Source organism: Bos indicus x Bos taurus, chromosome 10 (assembly GCF_003369695.1).
Source record: "Bos indicus x Bos taurus breed Angus x Brahman F1 hybrid chromosome 10, Bos_hybrid_MaternalHap_v2.0, whole genome shotgun sequence".
In the NCBI taxonomy this organism is placed as follows: Eukaryota; Metazoa; Chordata; class Mammalia; order Artiodactyla; family Bovidae; genus Bos; species Bos indicus x Bos taurus.
Window position 1 is genome coordinate 22,812,167 of NC_040085.1, and position 20,695 is coordinate 22,832,861.

At 45.0% G+C, this 20,695-nt stretch overlaps 1 protein-coding gene across 5 annotated transcripts in view; it reads right to left on the minus strand.

The window, feature by feature from the left end:
- The window catches only part of RYR3 (ryanodine receptor 3), a 557,802-nt gene that overhangs the window by 187,062 nt on the left and 350,045 nt on the right, over positions 1–20,695 (minus strand). For all 5 annotated transcript variants that reach the window (XM_027553458.1, XM_027553456.1, XM_027553457.1 and 2 more), the window contains 8 exons: positions 20,441–20,588; positions 19,361–19,566; positions 18,627–18,801; positions 8,009–8,217; positions 6,277–6,452; positions 5,361–5,397; positions 3,404–3,567; positions 267–432 (listed from right to left, as the gene is read on the minus strand). In XM_027553458.1, the coding sequence (XP_027409259.1) occupies positions 267–432; positions 3,404–3,567; positions 5,361–5,397; positions 6,277–6,452; positions 8,009–8,217; positions 18,627–18,801; positions 19,361–19,566; positions 20,441–20,588 (1,281 nt within the window). The remainder of the gene's footprint in view (positions 1–266; positions 433–3,403; positions 3,568–5,360; positions 5,398–6,276; positions 6,453–8,008; positions 8,218–18,626; positions 18,802–19,360; positions 19,567–20,440; positions 20,589–20,695) is intronic.

Consider the following 20,695-nt stretch of genomic DNA (forward strand, 5'->3'; position numbering starts at 1 on the left):
TCAGAGCCCAATGCCACAGAAAAACCTTTTTATCTGCTAGAAAGATGACCAGCATTTCTAATCAACCAGTAAATAAGATCTTTCCCTCTTTGAACAAAATGAAGTCATTTTGTTCTTGTTTGTTTTCCTAGATAGCTTTGGACCATGTAGGTACATCAACTCCATGTGCTGTGGTGAAGACGCCAACCACACAGAAGACTGAGGAGCAGAGCCCTGAGCACCCAGGCCTGGGATGCCACTGTCATGGTCCCTGATGCCACTCCTACCTGGTAGCAGGTGCCAAGTTCCCTCCCGTTGGCTGAAAAGGACAACATGCCCATCGCCAGATCCACGAGGCAGCCAATCTCCAGGTCCACGTTGCTGCGACTCGCTCTTTGGGATGTAGCCACGATGTCCCCACCCCAGACCATGTAGCAATTGCTGCGTTTCACGCTAGGAGCCAAAGAGAGCAAAAGACAAAGAATAACCTGGACTGGGGCAGTTTGCAGTCAAGACTCAGGACTGAAATGCCCCCAAAGCCTCCAGGGAAGCTTTCCAATCAGCCCCCAATAATTGTTTTTCTTAAGTGAATTCGCTGAGTTTAGGAATGTGGCAATCTATCTGCTTCAAAGAACAGAGTATTCAGGTAATCTTTTCCTGGCTCAATGTCAATTCGCATTTCTGAAACAGATATCAGGGACCACAGTATTAGAGGGGAGAACTAAAGGTGCCTGTGGACTTAGAGAGAGGTTTGGTATAAAAGGTGGGAACAAAAAGGTCTGTGTCCTGAGTCCCAGCCCAGTGCCAGGGCAAAAGGCCACTGGACACTTGAGATGCAGGCCCACGTTCCCTAGGATGGCAGGCCTGGGCCACGGAAGACTTGCAAAGTAGATAAAGTTAATATCTGATGTCCTCTCTCCTCTTGACCTGTACTACCTGCCCTCCCAGCTGTCTGGAGTCCTGCCTTCCGCACCCTCACCCTTCCAGACCTATGCACTTGGGTACCTTTCTCAGCTAGCTGGCTACCACTCCCACAAAGAAAACTCCATCACAGGCATTTTGATGAAAATGCCAACTATAATAACCAAAAGATTTTGAACCCCCAAAGCCCAATTTCTTAATGGTAAGATTTCAACCACTGGATGGGCTCTCAAGAAGCAGTAGATGAGTTCCCAGAGCCGCTTATGATAGCTGAGGGCAAGCCCAGCCCTCGTGTGTCCATCTGAGGGACCTGAGAACTTAAAGTTGCATCAAATGACTTGTCTCAGGCTAAAGGACTTCCCTGGTGGCTCAGATGGTAAAGAATCTGCCTGCAATGCAGGAGACCTGGGTTCAATCCCTGGATTGGGAAGATCCCCTGGAGGAGGGCATAGCAACCCATTCTGGTATTCTCTCCTTGGACAGAGGAGTCTGGCAGGCTATGGTCCATGGGGTTGTAAAGAGTGGGACACAACTGAGTGACTAAGCACACACAAAGGAGAAAGTGACTCTATATGGGACACTACATCAGCCCTTTAAACTTCCTAAGGTCGATCTGATTTTGCCTTGGAAAGCCAAGAGTTTGATTAGAATTCTTCCAGGTTCTTTCTGATTCTCAAAGTCTATCCCTTTCCCCAACAACTAGAAATCCCCTTTGTAAGCATGCCTTCACCTCCTCTGCCTGCCTCTTCTCTAGGGCACCAGTGGGGCTGGTTTCGCAGTGAAAATGCCCTCAGGCAGAGCCAGTGCAAATTGCTCCCTTCAAGTGAGTTATAGCCATTGCTAGATTTTCATTAAGGTTAAACTGCAGCTGTGTTACTACTACTTTTCAGTGATTAGAGTACTAAGTACATGGATGACTACAGAATCCAGTTAATAATGTATGAAAGTCACGGGAGTGTGAAGTGCTACGCTTTGGTCCTATTTTAAAGGGCTCAAGTTTGAAATGCCCGAAAACATCTGAAAATCGATCCCGTGTTTATTTCTTATTATACAAGACAAAGAACCAAGAGTTATTGAAGTGAAGTTATTGAGCACCTACTATTTCCTGCGTCTTATTCTAGGTGCCAATGTGCCACATACTTTTCTCAGTGAGTGTGGTCTGAGGCTCAGATAAATAAAATTATCAGTCTGGTGTGGCACAGCCAGAAAACTGGAGCAAGAGACCCAGCTGGGAGGAGACCGTCTGGCTTTTTGTTCTTTTGGCTGAAGAGTGAAGTCTGGACTGGACAAGGGCTTTCACATACGTTTCTTTGTAACCAAACCAGATGTTGCATTTGGTTACAGCATCTCCTCTGGGTCTCATAACATGCTGGACAGTCAGTAATGGTAATAAGAGCGATGTTTATTGAGTACTTGGGGCAAGGCACTGCTGTAGGCACTTACCTATGTTTTATCTCAATCCTCATAACACTCTGTTAGATTAGAACTATTATTCTCATTTTATAGATGAGGAGGTTCAGACCCAGGGTGGTTAAGTAACAGGCCCAAAGTCACACCTCTAGAAAACACTGGAACTGAGTTTAAAATGGGGGCAATTTGCTTCCATTGTCCTCTTTGCTTCCTCTATCCTCTTAACTACCCACCACAATGGTCTCCCAGGACACAGCAATCCTGCCTGACCTCAGCCCCTAGTCTTTGATGAGCAAGTAGCATCTAAAGAGCATTGACTGCAAAACATCCTGACTTTTTAGGGATAAAGGTCAGCATGAGGACCAACTTCTTACATTTCTATATAAGTCTGTATGGGCAAGGACTCTAGGAAATCTCACTGAGGTAGAAATAAAGTCTGCTGGTTCATCTCTGGGGCAATGGTGGCCAAAGATCTTTTTTCTGATGGCAGTTCTAGTGGACTGGTGGGAGGATATGGGTGTACCTAAGGCATGTTTTTCTTTAAGATCCCTAATTTCTACTCAGCGGTAATTATTCCTGAATTCGTCATGTCTCTTTGATGGTCTTTATTCTTTCAGCCATTACCAACTTTTAGGATGGGGAGTTCTGAGTTGATCAGCTGCTGTGTATGATGTGGTACATCTTTTTATTTCTTTGGAACTGATTTCCCTCAAGCACCTGAGGATTTTTCTCTGCCTTTTTCTAATGTTGCAGAAATTGGGACTTGTCCAGAAATCACAGAGAAAAGACTTAGAGGGAGCTTAGACCTCTCAATTGTCCATCTGTATTTCCCATTCCTGGGTCATGTTTTATATACATAATGAAACTGCCCTTTATTCTGGCTGATAATAACTTCGCCCACCACAGTACCCTCTCCACAGCCCCACCCCAAGCTCATTCACTCAAGGATTTTAAGCCTGTGCTTTTTCCCCCTCTTTATAATAGAAGTTGGGATGTTTCCTTCTTTGAGTTGTGAGCAGAGAGAAGAAAAAGACTGCTGGATGAGAGAGGGAGGAACCTGATGGCCAAACCTGCCCCTTGGAAGTCCTCTTACCTTTCGTGGACTCGGCCTCTTTCATCCCCCAGAGTAACAGTCACAGTACAGTTTTTATTCAGGTCAAACTTTTCACTGTACAAGTGATAATCCGGAGTCACCCATCCGACCCACACGCAGGAGGGGTCCTGTCCGGCAAAGATGCGGATCGCATAGTAGCACTGCTGGGGAGAGACCACAGATGGAGTGAGTGACCCCAGCTGGGGGGAATGGGCTCAAGAGGTAGACATTACACAGCAGCCCACTTGTCCCCTTTTCGTAGAAAGCACACTCTGTACTGGAGTGTGCCCTGCTCTCTGGACTAGGGGCAGGGCTGATGCGAGAACTTGGCTTCCTTGTTTTCCCGCTTTCTGTTGTGCTTTAGCACCTAGACAATCAGGCACCTATTCTGTCACCCTCTGCCCAGAAGATGCTGCTGCTGCAGAGATCAGGGACAGCCACTCAACGGTCAACATAGAACCCTCACTCTCTTCTGGCTCCTCGGGCTGCTGTGGGGAGCTGGGCACTGTCTGCCTTCAGAGAGAACAGTCAAGGTTCAGAGAACAAGGCCACTTGCCACTTCTGCAGGGAAGTCCAGGGATATATTTTTTTAAGTCTTAAGAAGGAAAAAGCCCACATTGTGGCCAAAGGTGCTTCATAAAAGAAAAAGCCCACATTGTGGCCAAAGGTGCTTCATATGGCCATTAGGCTCAGTGACAGGCAGGGCTGAAAACCATAGCCATTCTTAGGTAGGCACTGTAACAATTTGTGAAGTTTATCACTGTGTTGTAATAGCAACTGAAGCACTGAGTTAAGTGACTGCTTCATCATTTTCTTTATGAAACTGAACACATTTATTCTAAATGAAGTCCTCATATTTGTTGTTATCTCCAATTTTTTGATTGGAAGAGAAAAGAGTCAGCCAGACACAACCTGTGCTGGAATCCTGGGGCTGGCAGCTATTAATCGTGTGACCCTAGACAAGTCATTTGTCTTCTGTGCCTTGGAGTGCAAGAGATTGTTCATCTCCCAGGGCTGCAGTGGAAATTAAGGGGGAAGGTGACACAGTGTGCTCCGTGCAGTGCTCTGCACACAGCAGGTGTGTGACACGCCAAGGCAAGAATCTTATGCCAGACAGTTAACCTATGATTACCGGGTTGCAGGGTAACTTTATTGAAGGGGTGACATGCATTTCTTACAAACAGTTTTTTTTTTTTTTGGTCAGGTGCTAAATAAAAATGAGTTGTTTTCTAGTTGCTAAGTCGTGTCTGGTTCTTTGCAACCCCATGTCCTGTAGCCCACCAGGCTCCTCTGTCCATGGGATTTCCTAGGCAAGAATACCAGAGTGAGTAGCCTTTTCCTTCTCCAGGGGATCTTCCTTCTCCAGGGATCAGATCTGCATTTCCTGCATTGGGAGGCAGATTCTTTACCACTGAACTACCAGGAAAGCTCAAAAGGAAGAAAGAAATTAGGAAGCATTGCTTTCTGACCACTGTTTATAGAAAAGAATCAAAAGCAGCCTGCATCTTCTGGGCTGGCTCCCTGCTCTTTTTTTTTCATTTGACTGCTTTCAACATCATTCCTGGCACTGCTCAGAGAGATGGGAGAGTTGATTCACAGTTTACATAAAAGAGCAAACAAAAGGATTAAATTAACAGCCCCCCTTTCCCCCTCAACTGGTGTTCCTTTCAATCAGAAAGGCAGTGCTGGGTCCCTGGTGGCAAATAGGCACCAAGTACACAATGATGCCCAATTAGATGCTCTAGGTAGAGTTCTGTTTTGCACTGAATAACTGTTTTTCTTTCCCCCACTTGAGAGATGCCATAGATATGTTCTGGAAGCATTAAGATGGATATTAAAAGGCAGAGTAATTGGCAATTAAAGAGGATCTCTAGACAGATCTTTGCTGTAAGGGGCATATTACCAGGCATGGCAAAGAATCAAATAATTAAAACCATAATTGAGCACATTTACTTACTGTTGTTGTGTGAGAGAGTATTTCTTGCATCTGTTTCCTGGGGGGAAGATAATCCATGTTTTAGTTCTTCAGCTCTATAAAGAAGCCAACAAGTCTGACAGGCAATTGATCTACCTTTAATGACGAAGACAAGTTTAGGAAGCTGCATGTTTCCCACATATGAGTGATCTCAACTGATCTTGGAACTTTTCATCAGCAACCTGCTACCAGCAGGCAGGACTATGCCTTCTAACTCTTGTCTCTCAGCCCAGATGTAAGGTAGGGCAAGGGGGAGGCTGGGGAGATGTTAATAATATAGGCAGGGATACCCTGGGATACATTATCCTGTTCTCTCAAACAGCTTTGCTTCTTTAAAGCTTGGTAGATAGTAAAACTCTTGAGGAAACCTGCACCAGCCTTATATCAGTGATTAAAAATAGACATGAAAGGGAAGAAAGATAGCAAGGAATATATTTCTTATCAGACAGAAGGAAGTCACATCACTCATGAGTCACACAGCTACTGGGTTGGACATTGGCCATAGTTATGCAAAGAAGGTAGAATTTGCCTACAGAAGCTTCTAATTTCACACAATGGCAACAACAATTGCACTTACATTCTTTTCTACTCCAAAACATAGGAATTACAAGTTGCAAGGAGGCTAGGGACTCAGAGCTTGAGAACAGCAGAAACGTGTCCACTGGATGTGACGTAATCAAGCTTGATTGGCCCCCTAATTATACACTGTGGGCACACACGCACACACATGGGCACACACACGTATGAGCACACATTCTTATTTCTTTCCTGACTGAAAGCAGAGGGAACCCTACAGACCGGGCTCCAGCTGTGCCATGGTGCAGTGAGAAGCAGACAAAGTCAGTTTTGCAGCAGACATGCTGAGCACCTCTGAGAGCTGGAGCCCCCTCTCCCTCACCTTTTCTGGAAAGCATCACTGTCCATACAGGGGCTGTGACTGAAGGAGGAGTGGCACTCGACGGGCACGCTCAGGCGGCAGTAGATCATGGTGGCACTGCTGTTCTGGGTGCCGAATGTCTTGTGGGTCACCTTGAGGCACGGAGGGGTATCCATGGTGCCGTCGATCCTCACGACCTGGAAATGCCACCATCCTCACCTGACAGCCTGACTCCCGCCCACCCTCTCTTCCCTCACTGACTACCTACGTAAGGCTTTCTGCGAACGGCAAAGGTTGTCATGAGTGGTAGCCCAACCGTTACACTTATCGTAATGTGGACCCTGCCCAATAAAATATCATAGACCCACTTCTGGCTGGGGAGATTAGGGATTTGAAAACATGACTGCTGGGTTTTCTGCAAGGTCAAGGGCGCCAGGCAGCAGGGGTGTTGCAGTGCGTTTGCTGATGCTGACCTTTTAGGAAGGTGGCGAGTGGCTAAAGAAGAAACTTTCCATAGGTTTCCCATGTCAGTAGGCATAAGAATATCTAAGGGGGAAGGCGCCAGAAAGCCCAAGACTCCAGAAGTGACATTAGAGTTTCCTCAGAGGACCCTGTCTCCCACCTGGTGGACTTCACGCCTTTACCTGCAGCCTGAGTCAAACAGAGGCTCCTGACAAAGGAGGAAATTCCCGGCTCCAGGGCGTGAGCACTTGGAGGAGTGCAGTGGAGGAGGAAAGATCACAACTGGATGTTTGAAGTGTATGTGTGGGGATGGGATGGGGAGCAGAGAAAGTGAGCAGACTTACAATGATGATTTTGTTATGATCTGAGCACTTCTCCCTGCATTCTAGAGCCAGTTTCTATCCTGCGGTCCATGAGCATGCTTACCTAGGTTTGTGGGGTCTGCATATTTTCAGTTTGTCAAAGGGGCTCATGACTTCCAAAAAGTTTATGAGCCAGCTTTCTAAAGTAACTATCAGGTAGAAATTGAAGAAATTCAAGTCTACTATTTAAGGGTTTGGGGGAAAGGGGAGATGAAGAGCTGATGCTTGCTGAATTCAGATTGGGAGGTGAGTGAAGGAGACACACTCTGGTGGAAGCGAGCCCTTGAATCTAATGCTTCATGGAGTTGATCTGTCTGACATCCCATCAGCTCCCATCTCACCCTGACACCATGAAAAAATCGTGGTGTGTGTGGGCGACGCAGGGCAAGGAGGTGTAGAACCAGAACCCAAATCAGGATCCTTACAATCTGGCTTCTCTGCCTCTCTGCTCCCCACACAAGGTACAAGCATCATAATCAACTATTGCACCTCCACCTAAAAAGCTGGAGATGGTTCTGCAGGAATTAAACACAGCCTAAAAGACATTAAGTCCTGAGCAGAGGAGAACAATGTCCGGGACATATCATCTTAAGTGCAGGAAAATGACATTTTAGGAAAATGACATTTAAGGACTCTAGATACTGTTTTGCTCTAATACTACTATAGCAACATCTGGAGAATATGTAGTGGCCCAAAGATTTGGGGATATGGATCTGCAAGGTGGTTGGTTATCCCTTGTAAGATGCCACTCAGCTGCCACAACTAAGGTGCCTGTAATGACAGCTCTGGAGTCCGGCAAGGAGGTGACTGGGGACAGCCAGGGCGTGGACTGGGGCAAGCACCAGTTGTGACAGGAACATCAGTGGGAGCTCCGTGCATGGGTCCCCCTGCGCTGCCAGCGTCCCCCACGATGTGTACATGTAGCATACCTCTATCTGCGGATGATCCTTGGGCACGTTGACAAATGTTGGGAGGCGTTTGCTGAACCACATGGCCACGTCACGATTCATGTTGACAGCAAAAGGCTCAAAGCCCTCTTGGAGGCCGCACATGGTATAAAACTTGAAGGTGCTGGCGTCCATCCCGAGATTCATGCGGCCGATCTGAGACAGCCCCAGAGAGCAGATGGGCACAAAGCCTGCAGAATGGTGAGAGAGCTCGGTCAGCCTTCAGGACTGTCCCGGGACGCTGGGAGGAAGCAGAACCCTTGCTTCCCTCACGGCTTTGAGTCCTAGTAGAAAAGATAGGACAGCATCCTTTTCTTTCTTCCTGGCCCATATACTCAACAACAGGAGGCCATGTGGAGCTGACAGCTGCCCTTGATATATGGGAAAGACAAGCGAGTCTGGTTCAAAATGACTGGCAGAAAAAATAACCATCCAGCCAAGATGTAAATAAATGTCATCTGGAAAAGTAAAACCAATAAGAGAGAAAGTGAAATTCTTTATTTATGTCTTAGTTAAAACTGATATTACTTGTGCGCTAAGTCACTTCAGTCATGCCCGACTCTTTGTGACCCCATGGACTGTAGCCCACCAGACTCCTCTGCCCATGGGATTCTCCAAGCAAGAATACTGGAGTGGGTTGCCATGCCCTCCTGCAGGGGATCTTCCCAACCCCAGGGATTGAATCTGCATCTCTTACGTCTCCTGCATTGGCAGGCAAGTTCTTTATCACTAGCACCAATTAGGCCCTGGGTAATTTTAGTTATTTATCTCTGGAGATATACTTTCTTTTAAATTGAGTTATAGTTGATTTACAATATTATATTAGTTTCAGGTATACAACATAGTGAATCAATATTTAAATAGATTGTATTCCATTTGAAGTTATTACAAAACAATGGCTGTATTTCCCTGTGCTGTACAATATATTCTTGTTGTTTATCTCTTTGATACACAGTAGTTTGTGTCTCTTAATCTCATACCCCTATCTTGCTCCTTCCCTCTACCTTCTCCCCACTGTTTATCATGAGTTTGTTCTCTGTATCAGTGAGTCTCTTTCTGCTTTGTTATATATATTCAGTTGTTTTATTTTTTAATTTCACATATAAGTGATAACATACAGCATTTGACTTTGTCAGACTTATTTCATTAAACATAATACTCTCTGGATCCACCCATGGTGCTGCAAATAGCAGAATTTCATTCTTTCTTTATGGCTAACTAATATTCGTAATAACTAATAATGTGTGTGTGTCTGTGTGTGTGTATGTGTGTGGATATAGATATATACACACATATGTATATACATATACAGACACATCATCTTTTAATCATTCATCTGTTTATAGGCACTTAGAGTGCTTCCATATCTTAAACCCTATGTAATTTTAAATTTTGCCCCAAATAAAACAATGCAAGAAGCCCAAAGAATGACTTGATGTAAACTGCTAAATTTCTCTAGGTCCCAGCATCTTCTCCAGTGAAATGAGAGGTACAGTGGCTCTTGTCATTTGAGAATATGCTAAGAAGTTTTGGATGCTACACTATGACTGCTTGTTTACAAAATACATCTTACAAACCCCATCCTCCCAGTCTACTGTTACAGTCCCCTGCTAAGTAGGAAAGTGAGATTTTCAAGCAGGAGCTGTAGAAAACTGTTCGCTCCTACAGTTACTGTCTCTCCAAGCTCTTTTCTGTGTCCTCATGATAATAAAGAAAGCATTGCCATGCAGAACAGACCCAAAGCAGAAGTTCAGATGGCTTGGTGTTCTTGTCTGTGGGCTATTTATGAATCATAATTGTGGACCAACAAATCAGCAGAGTTGGGAAAGCACTAATTATCCCAGACCTGGGAAGACATGAGGCAGGCAGCTGGAGGGCAGCTGAGGCTGCAGACTGCTCGGAAAAGGACGAAGGGCTCTGAGGCTGGAGGCTAAACCAGGGCTTGGAGCACCCCCATAAAGAAAATCGTGTCACTCCTAAGGAAGGAGTGTTTATGTGAGGGACATTTAAAGGTCAATTTTGGGAGAATTTATGTTCAACAGTAAGTCACTCATAGAGATCAAGGCCAAAATTCACTCTTCCTAAAGTCAGTGTGTATATACTGTTACCTAAATCACAAAGTTTCTATGTAAATAAGTCATACAAGTGAAAGATAAATCCCTCCCAAGCTGAGTTGGTTGTTTTCAGAAACTGAATTTATTTAAGATACTATGTGATACTGTTTAATACTATTTCTAAGTAAGAGAGCTACAATGAAATCCTAGCAATGCAGGTGATGTCTGTACAAAGAGCCTCCACCCAGGACCACTGGGGGTGGCCCCATCCCTCGGGAAGGTGGAAGGTCTGGTCGATCAGATTCATGGGCCTTCCTGAGTATTGTTTTGCTCCTCAGACTATGTTTCATAGCCTCTGAGACTATAATAGATGAAACTACCCCCTTCTATAGACAGAAATTTTTATAAGTAAGGAAGCTGTGAAGATATGACTCTAGTATGGAATAAGGACTACTTGTTGGCACAATTTTGGGGAGCCTACTGGGACAGAGGGCTCTGCTTTATGCTGTGAGATGTGAAGGAAGGAAAAGAAATCATCCTGGTTGCCAGGGGCTTAGAGAAATGAGGATGACAAGTGGAAAGTGGGAGAGTGAATGGTGTGTGGTAAGACATTCCCACTTGCAAGACAGTACTTTTGTTTCCAACCTGGACAAGTACCACTGGAGTTAGCTTTATCTGGAAGACCTGATTTTGAAGCATTCCATCCCTGATGTGAGCAGAGACATGACATCTTAAGAAAGTCTCTTGGAAGTGGAGAAAAAGGAACTCTCTGACACTGTTGGTGGGGAATGTAAGTTGGTGCAGCTATTATGGAGAACATTGGAAAAGACTCTGATGCTGGGAGGGATTGGGGGCAGGAGGAAAAGTGGACAACAGAGGATGAGATGGCTGGATGGCATCACTGACTCGATGGACGTGAGTCTGGGTGAACTCCGGGAGTTGGTGATGGACAGGGAGGCCTGGCGTGCTGCGATTCATGGGGTCGCAAAGAGTCGGACACGACTGAGCGACTGATCTGATCTGATGGAAGTTTCTCAAAAAACTAAAAGTAGAGTTCCATATGATCCAGCAATCCCAATCCCAGGCATATATCTGGACAAAATTATAATTTTGAAAGATTTTTGTGCCCCTATACTCAAAGCAGCACTCTTGACAATAGCCAAGACTTGGAAGCAACCTAAATGTCCATTGCCAAATGAATGGATAAAGAAGATGCAGTACATATATACAATGGAATACCACTCAGCCATAAAAAGGACGAAATACTGCCATTTGCAGCAACATGGATGGACCTAGAGATTATCATACTGAGTGAAGTAAGTCAGAGAAAGACAAATGCCATAGGATACCACTTATAAATGGAATCTAAAATATGACATAAATGAACTTATCTATGAAACAGAAACAGATTCACAGACATACAGAACAGACGTGGTTGCCAAGGGAGACGTGGGGTAAGGAGGGATGTTTGAAGTTTGAGGTTAGCAAATGCAGACTATTATATACAGAATAGATAGACAACAAGGTCCTATTGTATAGCATAGGGAACTATATTTGATATCTTGTTATGAATGATAATGGAAAAGAATTTAAAAATACATATATATATATACACATATAGTATGTATATATATGTGTGTGTGTATAGATATAAAACTGAACCACTTTGCTGTGCAAGAGAAATTAACACAATATTGTAAATCAAGTGTACCTCAATAAAATCAATAAAAAAAGAAAGCCACTCTTTCCCTTTCTTCTCCAATAACGTGAATGATAGGATAAGTAAGCAGCAGATTCAAAACATGAGGACTTCTGAATAACTTCAGGTCACATCAGTGACTTCCTAATTATAGACACTCTGACAATGTAAGATGCACACAGAAAGGAAAAAAGGTCATATTTGCTCAAAGCCCTTTTTCTAAGGAACTTGGGCTCCTCATTGTTCCTAAGACATCAGCAGAGGGGACAGTACTTTGCTGTCCCTCTGAGTCACAGACCAGCTGCCAGTCAGTGGGCAAGACAAGGGGGGAAGGTTACAGGGGATGAATACCCCAGATCTAAACAGCAGTCATGTCCCGGGGGCGGAGGGCTGCCCTCATTACAGAGCAGAGCACTGGCCCTCTGGGGCAGAAGCCATCTCTACAGGGGCCAGCTGAACATTGCCTGTAAACAGGCTCCTCAGCAGCAGCAAAAGTCAGGTATGTCAAAGCAATGGGAGGGAGTTTCAGGGACCTCCTGGGAGCTAAGTGGACACAGCGGGGCAACTCTGTACAGTGGCAGACGAGAGCCTAAATCCCAGGCTTGCATCAAAAAAGCGAAACCCCAGAAAGGACTGAGACAAAGCGACATCCTCACAAGCACCAGCACTTTCTCCTGGGGAGGAATACTTTAAAACTGGATCAGCTCCCTCCACCTGGTAGAGAGGCTACAGCTAAGGATCACTCCTCCACAACTTCCTTACTTGAGACATTACAACTTCATGCAACTTAGGAACTCTGCTTGACAGACAGAGGAGGGAGGGACAACGATGATAAACCACACCAGCTAATATTTATCAAGTACCTCTAGGTGTCAGGCCCTGGGCTTAGCACTCTATGGATATATTACTGTGACTGTCTTACAGTGAGGAAACTGAGGCCTAACAAGTTGAGTAACTTGCTCAAAGGACTGTCTCCTGGAGTGCATGCAGGGCCAGCATGTGAACAAGACTGCCAGAGGAGCGGTCCAGAGTGAGCAGTGAGGACTGAGGCCCAGATGCCTGCTTTCTAACTCTCACTTCCGGTGACTGGCTTTGTGATGAACTCTTCCTTCAGTGTTCAGATGATTTTCCTAAGTGTCATATAGTTGGCTAGTTTGCCTCTAGGTCAGGCAGCGGGAGACCTTCGACCACGAAGCACTCCAGGCCCCCAGGAGGAGAAGGGCTGCCTGTCACAAGTGGCCGCATGGCTCCCTGGAGTTGGTGTGGTCTTACCTGGATGGACAGAGCCACTTGGTAAGACCACATGGCATCACCATGAACAATGTCACCTACACACAAGGATCCACACTTTGTACACAACTCAACTATAACCCCCAGCTCAAATGAGACAGGAGATGTAACAAGATGGAAAAATAAAAGTGAAAAACAATACTCCATCCCGACATGAAGACTAGAAGATGCAATTATGCTGACGTCATTGAAGAGGTCTGAGGAGGAAATTTGCAAATGGCATTATTTGGAACCTAGATGTACATAGAATCCCTGTTTGAGGAAAGGAATGTCAAGAACATATTCATTTAAATGCTGCAGAGGGCCCCAGGTTCTGATAAACTTTGTATCACAAGGCCTCATAGGGTTGCGTGATTAGGAAGAGGGACCCCCAGGAGGTCATCTTTTTATAATTCAGGAGCTTGGAAAGAAACCAGTTCTCTAGACCACACCAACCATGGATCCTTTTTAAAATCCATGTCAAACTGAAGAAATTTACTGAGAGCCAATCACTCCCCAGTAGCGGAAAAACTGAGATCATTGGGAGAAGTGGTGAGACTGCTGCCCAGACCATTCCTGGGGTGTTTCTCAGTCTCCATCCAGCAGTTCATGTTTTATCCATTAATTTTAATTTCCTAAGCCTCACAAAGAGGGAGTTCAGGGACAGCACCAAGATTGTCACAAGCTCTGTCGAAAATGCGGGGAACAGGAGGCCGCGCTCCCCTGCCACAGCCGCTCCCTGGAGCACAGCACCCACTTGGAGAGAGAATGACGGGGGGCTCTAGGTGCCAGCGTGCTTGTGCAGACGACAGCGACTCTGCCTGCTAGAAAGTTTCATCTGCTGCCTGTGGAAGGGCTGCTGGTAGAGCCAGAGCTGGGGCATCTGTTAAGCCGTGACACGCCGATAGAGGAAGAGATTGGGAGGCTGTCCCTGCAGACACTGAAGCTGTAGCAAAGCAGGGTGTGCCCAGAGGTGTCTGGCAGCAGCAGCAAGGGAGACCAGCCCTAAATTAAACTCTTTCAGACCTCATGTTTTGAGGTCCAGAATGATGTTCAGAATTTTATCTTCCTTTCCTTTAAATGGGATCAAAGGGAAGACTAACAGCAAAGGTTTCTCTGTGAGAGCTTCTCAGCTTCCAGATGCCTTTCGGTGACAACATTGAGAGCTGTGAGGGTGCAAGCCAGGGAACACAGTAGAGAACAATGATTAGGAAAACGAAGCTGATAAGAGTATGTCACCTATGACGCAGACGAGGATGGGGATGACAGCTTATAAATCACCCAAAGAAAAAAAATCAGCCACGAATCGTAGTGCCTGCTCCCATTCCTCCCCCCAAAGGACTAAAAATACTTACCCCAGCAGGGTAAACGGCCTGAATCAAGGCTGGGGTGTTGGCGACCAGAACACACACACAAACGGGATTTTGCTTTCTGAGGGGCTGTAATGCACACAATGTTTTATATTCAACAGATGGTTTTCCTAACAGCTCAAGGCAAGAATTGCTGGCTCTTTCCATTTTATGCAGAGCTGCTCTATGGTTAAAGAGCTGCTCTATGGTTATTCTAAGCCTCTGGGTTATTGTAGTCAAAGAATTGCATGCAGACTCCCTTTCAATTGCCCTTCCTCTGACTCCTGAGCCATCACAGAACTGAAAAGCCCTCCCAATTATCTTGTCTCCATGTTATTAAAGTGCAGTGCAATGCTACAGTACAATGTGTTAACATAATACAGTACAATTCTATAATAAAACAGAGTCCTAATAATAGACTTTGTTATTCTGAAGGTCAAATCATGTCTCTCTGTACAAAGGGTCAATGAGGCATCTCTTTCATTACAGCACAGACGATCTCTAAAAGCAGAGTTCTCCTACAGCATCCCCTTTCTTTATAGTATTCTGCTCAAACCCTAGGACAGCCCCCCATGTCACAGAGAGTGGAGTCCAAGAAGAGTGGGCCCAGATTAGACAATACAGTTTCCTGAATAAAAAGACCAAGTCTTGGTATTCAAGGCTATAATCTGTAACTTCTCATTCTTTCCAGCTTTGTCTTCTATAAATTCCATACACAATCATCCAAATGCTATTATCACTCTTTTCTGCAGTTTCCTGATTCCTCTCTATTACTCTACTTACAACCCCCTCCCCCGAGAAGAAGACCTTTCTTAGAGGTAAAAAGCTCATCTGTAGTTGCTGAGACAGCTCATAGTTTTCATTTAACTTTCAGTTCCAATTCCAGTCTTCTAGAATTTTCATCCTGTATTGGTAAACTGCCATTTCTGACCTATCGCTTTTTATTGGTAGTTACCTTTCTGTATTTTCATTTAATTTATTTTTTGAACTAGAAAATTAACTCCTTCATTTTGCTACTATTTACATTTGTGTATACTTTAGACCACTGCTTCTCATACTTCAAAGTGCATGGGAGCTGTCAGAGTATCTTATTTGAATGCAGTTTCTGAATCAGTAGGACTAGCGTGGGGTCTGAGACCCTGCATTTATAACAAGCAGCTCACACTTTTGATTATCAAGGATTTAGACCTCATGGAGTTCTTACAACTCTGAAAACTGACAAGATCTTTTTCTCTTCCTTAATTTGAGCCAAAGTCTTATAGATAACTAAGCTCCCCGAGTCCACAGGGTCACTGGACTTTGGACTCTGCCTACTCCAGGAAGCTCCTTTCCTTGGGGATGAGCCTAAATTACCTAGTTCTTTGTTTTTCTCCAGGCTCATTGAAGATAGCCTCAAACATGAAGATGATACCAGGCAAAAATTGAAGAGGAACTAAAGAGCCTCTTAATGACGGCAAAAGAAGAGAGTGAAAAAAACTGGCTCAACATTAAAAAAATTAAAATCACGGCATCTGGTCCCATCGCTTCATGGCAAATAGAAGAGGAAAAAGTGGAAGCAGTGAAAGATTTTATTTTCTTGGACTCCAAAATCACTGCAAATGGTGATTGCGATCATGAAATTAAAATACACTTGCTTCTTGAAAGGAAGCTATGACAAAGCTAGACAGTATATTAAAAAGCAGAGACATCACTTTGATGACTCTAAAAAGATCCAAATAGTCAAAGCTATGGTTTTTCCAGTAGTCATGTACATATGTGTGAGTTGGACCATAAAGAAGAGTGAGTGCTAAAGAATTGATGTTTTCAAATTGTAGGGCTGGAGAAGACTCTTGAGAGTCCCTTGGACTGCAAGGAGATCAGAGCAGTAGATCCTGAAAGAAATCAACCCTGGCTATTCACTGGAAGGACTGATGCTGAAGCTGGAGCTCCAATACTTGAGCCACCTGATGTAAAGAGCTGACTCAGTGGAAAAGACCCTGATGCTGGGGAAGATTGAGGCAGGAGAGGGGACGACAGAGGATGAGATGGTTGGATGGTATCACCGATTCAATGGACGTGAGTTTAAGCAAACTCTGGGAGATAGTGGAGGAGAGAGGAGTCTGGCATGCTGCTGTCCATGAGGTCCCAAAGAGTCGGACACGACTTAGTGACTCAACAACAACATGAAGAGAGCACTGCCTGTGCTGGGTACTTAGTGAATATCTGTTTCCAAAGAGCAGTGACAGAGGATGGCTCGTCCCCAACCCCCTCATGTCATCAACATTTCCTCCCTCTTTGCCTCAGAACCAGTACGTGGGCCATTCTTTCTGCTAGCAACTTCTTTCCCAGTTGTTTCCAAAAATATATTCTTTAAAATTCATATTTTAAACCTTTTCAGAAGGCATTAAAACACGAACCCATATTGCTTCAGTAATCCTGTCTTTCTAAGAAAATACACTGACTTGCAGCTTTTCTATTATCCCAAATATATGGCTCTTAGAAAAATCTTTAAAGCTCTTTTAAGGTCCAGTTGATATGCATGTTGCAGATAATAGGTGTCTGTACAAAGTATGAAAATGATTTATAAAGCTAAAACACATTGTAAATAAAGAATATTTTATATGTATTAAAAATATGCATGCACGCTAAGTCGCTTCCATTGTGTCCAACTCTTTGCAACCCTATGGTCCATAGCCAGCCAGGCTCTTCTGTCCATGGAGTTCTCCAGGCAAGAATACTGGAATGGGTTGCCATGTCCTACTCCAGGGGGTCTTCCCAACCCAGGAACTGAACCTGTGTCTCTTATGTCTCCTGCACTCACAAGTGGGTTCTTTACCACTAACACCACCTGGGAAGCCTCAATTATATGCTCATTTATTTCTGCTGCTCTTGCCTCTGCAATTTTACCTTTTTTAACGTTTGATGCAGGGAGAGGAGACTGTCTCTTTTTGTAAAGTGCCAGAAATTTAGAGCTACCCGGAACCTAATCATTTACAGATAGGGAAAAGAGTCACAAAGAGGTTAAATAAAGTCAACCTGAGATGTCACAGGAGGGGAAGGACAGAAGCAAGACGGGAACCCAGGTCTTCTGCCCTGGAGCAGCCTCTTCCCCTCTCAGCCTCCCTGCCTTCTCCTCCTTTGTACTGCAGGAGCAGAGAGTGGCACAGCACCAAGACCAGAGGTGTGATCACAGCGGGTATTAAGTCACTGCCACAGAATATTACATCTGAGGAGGATGTTGGCATTTATATGGTCTATCATCCTGTTTTCTGGTACAGATGAAGGAGGCAAAGCCCAGAGGAGTCAAACCAAGCCTTGCTGGGAGCCCACAGCTTGTTAGGAGCAAGCCAGCTGACTCACAGTCCAGTGTTCCTAGTCCTGGTGCCAGCAGCCTTGTGCACATAAGGGAGTTCTGTAGACAAGAAATAAGAAGCACCTATTGCCCCTTTGTGTAGCTGGAAGCACCAACCTGACTGTAGTCTATTCCTGGCCATTAACAAGTGCAACTGTGCTTGGGTTTCACAGCATGTTTGAGTTTCAGAATAAATTCTATTTCATTCAAGGAACAGCTAAGTCAACTTCCATGTTTCAGTGATTCTCATCAAAACATTAAGTTCAATTATACCAACATTCACAATGACAATTCAAATCAGAATAAGAGGACAATTCTAATTCATTGATCTTCCTCTCCTGCCAGGGACATCAGTGCACAGGCAATTAGCACTTCCTTTGTGATCCTGAGAAACCTGGGGAACATTACCATGCCAAGGCACAAAGCAGGGAATTAGAGGGGAGCGCCTTGGTCATTCTATGCCTATATCTGGCTCAGATGGTAAAGAGTTTCTGCAATGCAGGAAACCAGGGTTCGATCCCTGGGTCAGGAATATCCCCTGGAGAAGGAAATGGCAACCCACTCCAATATTCCTGCCCGGAGAACCCCATGGACAGAGGAGCCTGGTGGGCTACAGTCCATGGGGTTGCAAAGAGATGGACATGACTGAGCAACCAACACTTTCCTTGGTCAATCTCTCTGGAAGTTCAGACTTACATTTATGCTGCATATATCAACTATCTCTATTATTTGTTTTGATTCTTCGAAAATGATAGTATAAGAGCTGTCTTCACCCCAGGGCTTTAGATCTGCAAAGGTCAGTGTTCCATGAGTGAGGAGGCATAAGATCTCACCCCACTCCCTGGAGTTCCCTTCATCTTGTGGACATGGAAAGGGGTGGGGAGGTTGGTGGATTTACCATTGTCAATCTCATAATCAGCGAAGGCAAGTTCAGAGCCTTTGTTGGTGATCAGCAGCTCCCCATTCAGCGTGAAGATCATTGAAGCATCATCCAGGTTAATCATACATCCAACCACATCTCCTGGCTGCCAGGTCCGTCCAAAATACCCACTCCCTTGATGCCAACGCTGGCCCTAGAAGACAAGAGCCCAGGGATTAGAGAAATGGAGGTCCTAGAGGCCCCTGTGCTGCTGGAGAAGTGACCTCATGAGCAATTTCTCCTAATGGGCAGTGGTGCCTGGTTTCCAAACGATACTTCCCTTTCTACCAAGGACAGTGCTCAGGGAGAAGTGGTCTATCTACAGGTGTGGGAAACCAAGGTATACAAGGCTCATCAGAAAAGGTGGCCAAGTCTCCCAATACATAGTCAGCTATGTAAATGAGCTGGATTCCCCTGAAGACAAAGTGGTAAGATTGCCCCACATGCTTGGCTGCACAGTGTTCTGTGGGTTCAGGGGCAAGGCAGATATGGAGGTGATCACAGAAAGGACTAGAGTGTACAAGCCCTCCCCTTTGCCCTAGAGCAAAGGGACAAACACTAGGGGATGAGTGTGCTGTGGTCTAAATCAGTGCATGTGGTGGCTCCTCCCTTTTGAAGCCAGAGGTCCAGATACTCAGCACTTCTCACTTCTGGAGAAATGTTTGGAGCAGAAAAACCTGGACTGAGGAGTGGCGAGCACCAGCCAGACTCACCCTGCTGCCTTCAAACACGAAGGCTTGGTCATCTGCCCCCAGCTCAATGTCGGGTCGGCAGCCTGGCCGGGCCCAGCCAACACGCATGTCGCCTCCGGTCACCACCTCGAACTCGAAATACCACTTTCCAGATCTCACGGCATAAGAGCGCTCTACCCGGAAAAAGCGGATCTTGTCTATGCTGACTTTCTCCACAGCTGGGTCAGCTATCAAGAAGGAAAGGGAGGAGAGATTGCCGGAGAAGGAGAGAGAACACAGGCTTTTAATATTTAGGGAGGACTCCTCGAAGGATGTTCAACAACAAAGGCTGATGGCAGATCTCCTGCTAGTCAATATAACATAATGTTCATAAAAGAATCATCTCCATCATCATCATTTCATAAAAACACAAACTACCATTCACTGTGTGAGTGCTCTGCAGTAGAAATGAAATCTCAGTGTTTCCTCCCAATAATCCTATGAAATCAGTGTTATTGTTTTCATTTTACCAATGAAGAAACAGGCTTCTGAGGTTCACTTGTTCAAGGTCATAGAGCCAATAAACCGAGGAGAGCCAAGATCTGAACCGAGGTCTGTCTTACTCCAAATCCATCCCCTTAAACCACTTTTTACTGCCCCACGTGCCTATGGTATCCCCTGAGGTATGAGGTGGCAGTGACATGTTAAATACTCATAAGGTGGTGATTTTAATCAGTGACAGAATTCAGTTGAGAGATGACATTACCTGCCCCAAAGTGAGATGATATTCATGTTCGGAAAATAAGAGAAATAATGGTTAACTTTGTTTTGGGACCAACTATCCTGAAAAGCTCAGCTATGCTGGAGGATAACTTATTCCCTGTGGGGCTGGGTCATAGATGTGCTCATTACAGAAATATCTGGTCAATGGAACACAGCTCTATGATCAACATGGTTCCCCCTCCACCCCCCTACTTCCTAAAATTCACCATTGTTTTTAATGTTTTTTAGCACCAACGGTATTTCTAACAGTGCAAGTTAGACCTATTGAACATCAGTATTCCTCCAGAAGAAGATGTGTTTAGCAAACTGGAGCCAGAATGAACAATTTGCACTCATTACCTAGCTCTTGGTCTGATGGCTCAATGTTATAGCCATAACCAACAAACGTCCGGACAGCTTCACGAAGGCTGTCCCTGTTTGACTTCTTGGTACGCTCATCCAGCAATGAATATGGCACCAAACGTGGATTTCTTTTGTTCTTTAAATCCTACGTGAAGCCAGAGAAAAGAGAATCTGAGAAAATGCATTTCATCTTTACAAAGAGCTCCTCCCACTCACATATCCCCAGCAACAGTCCTGGTTTCCTCATGTGAG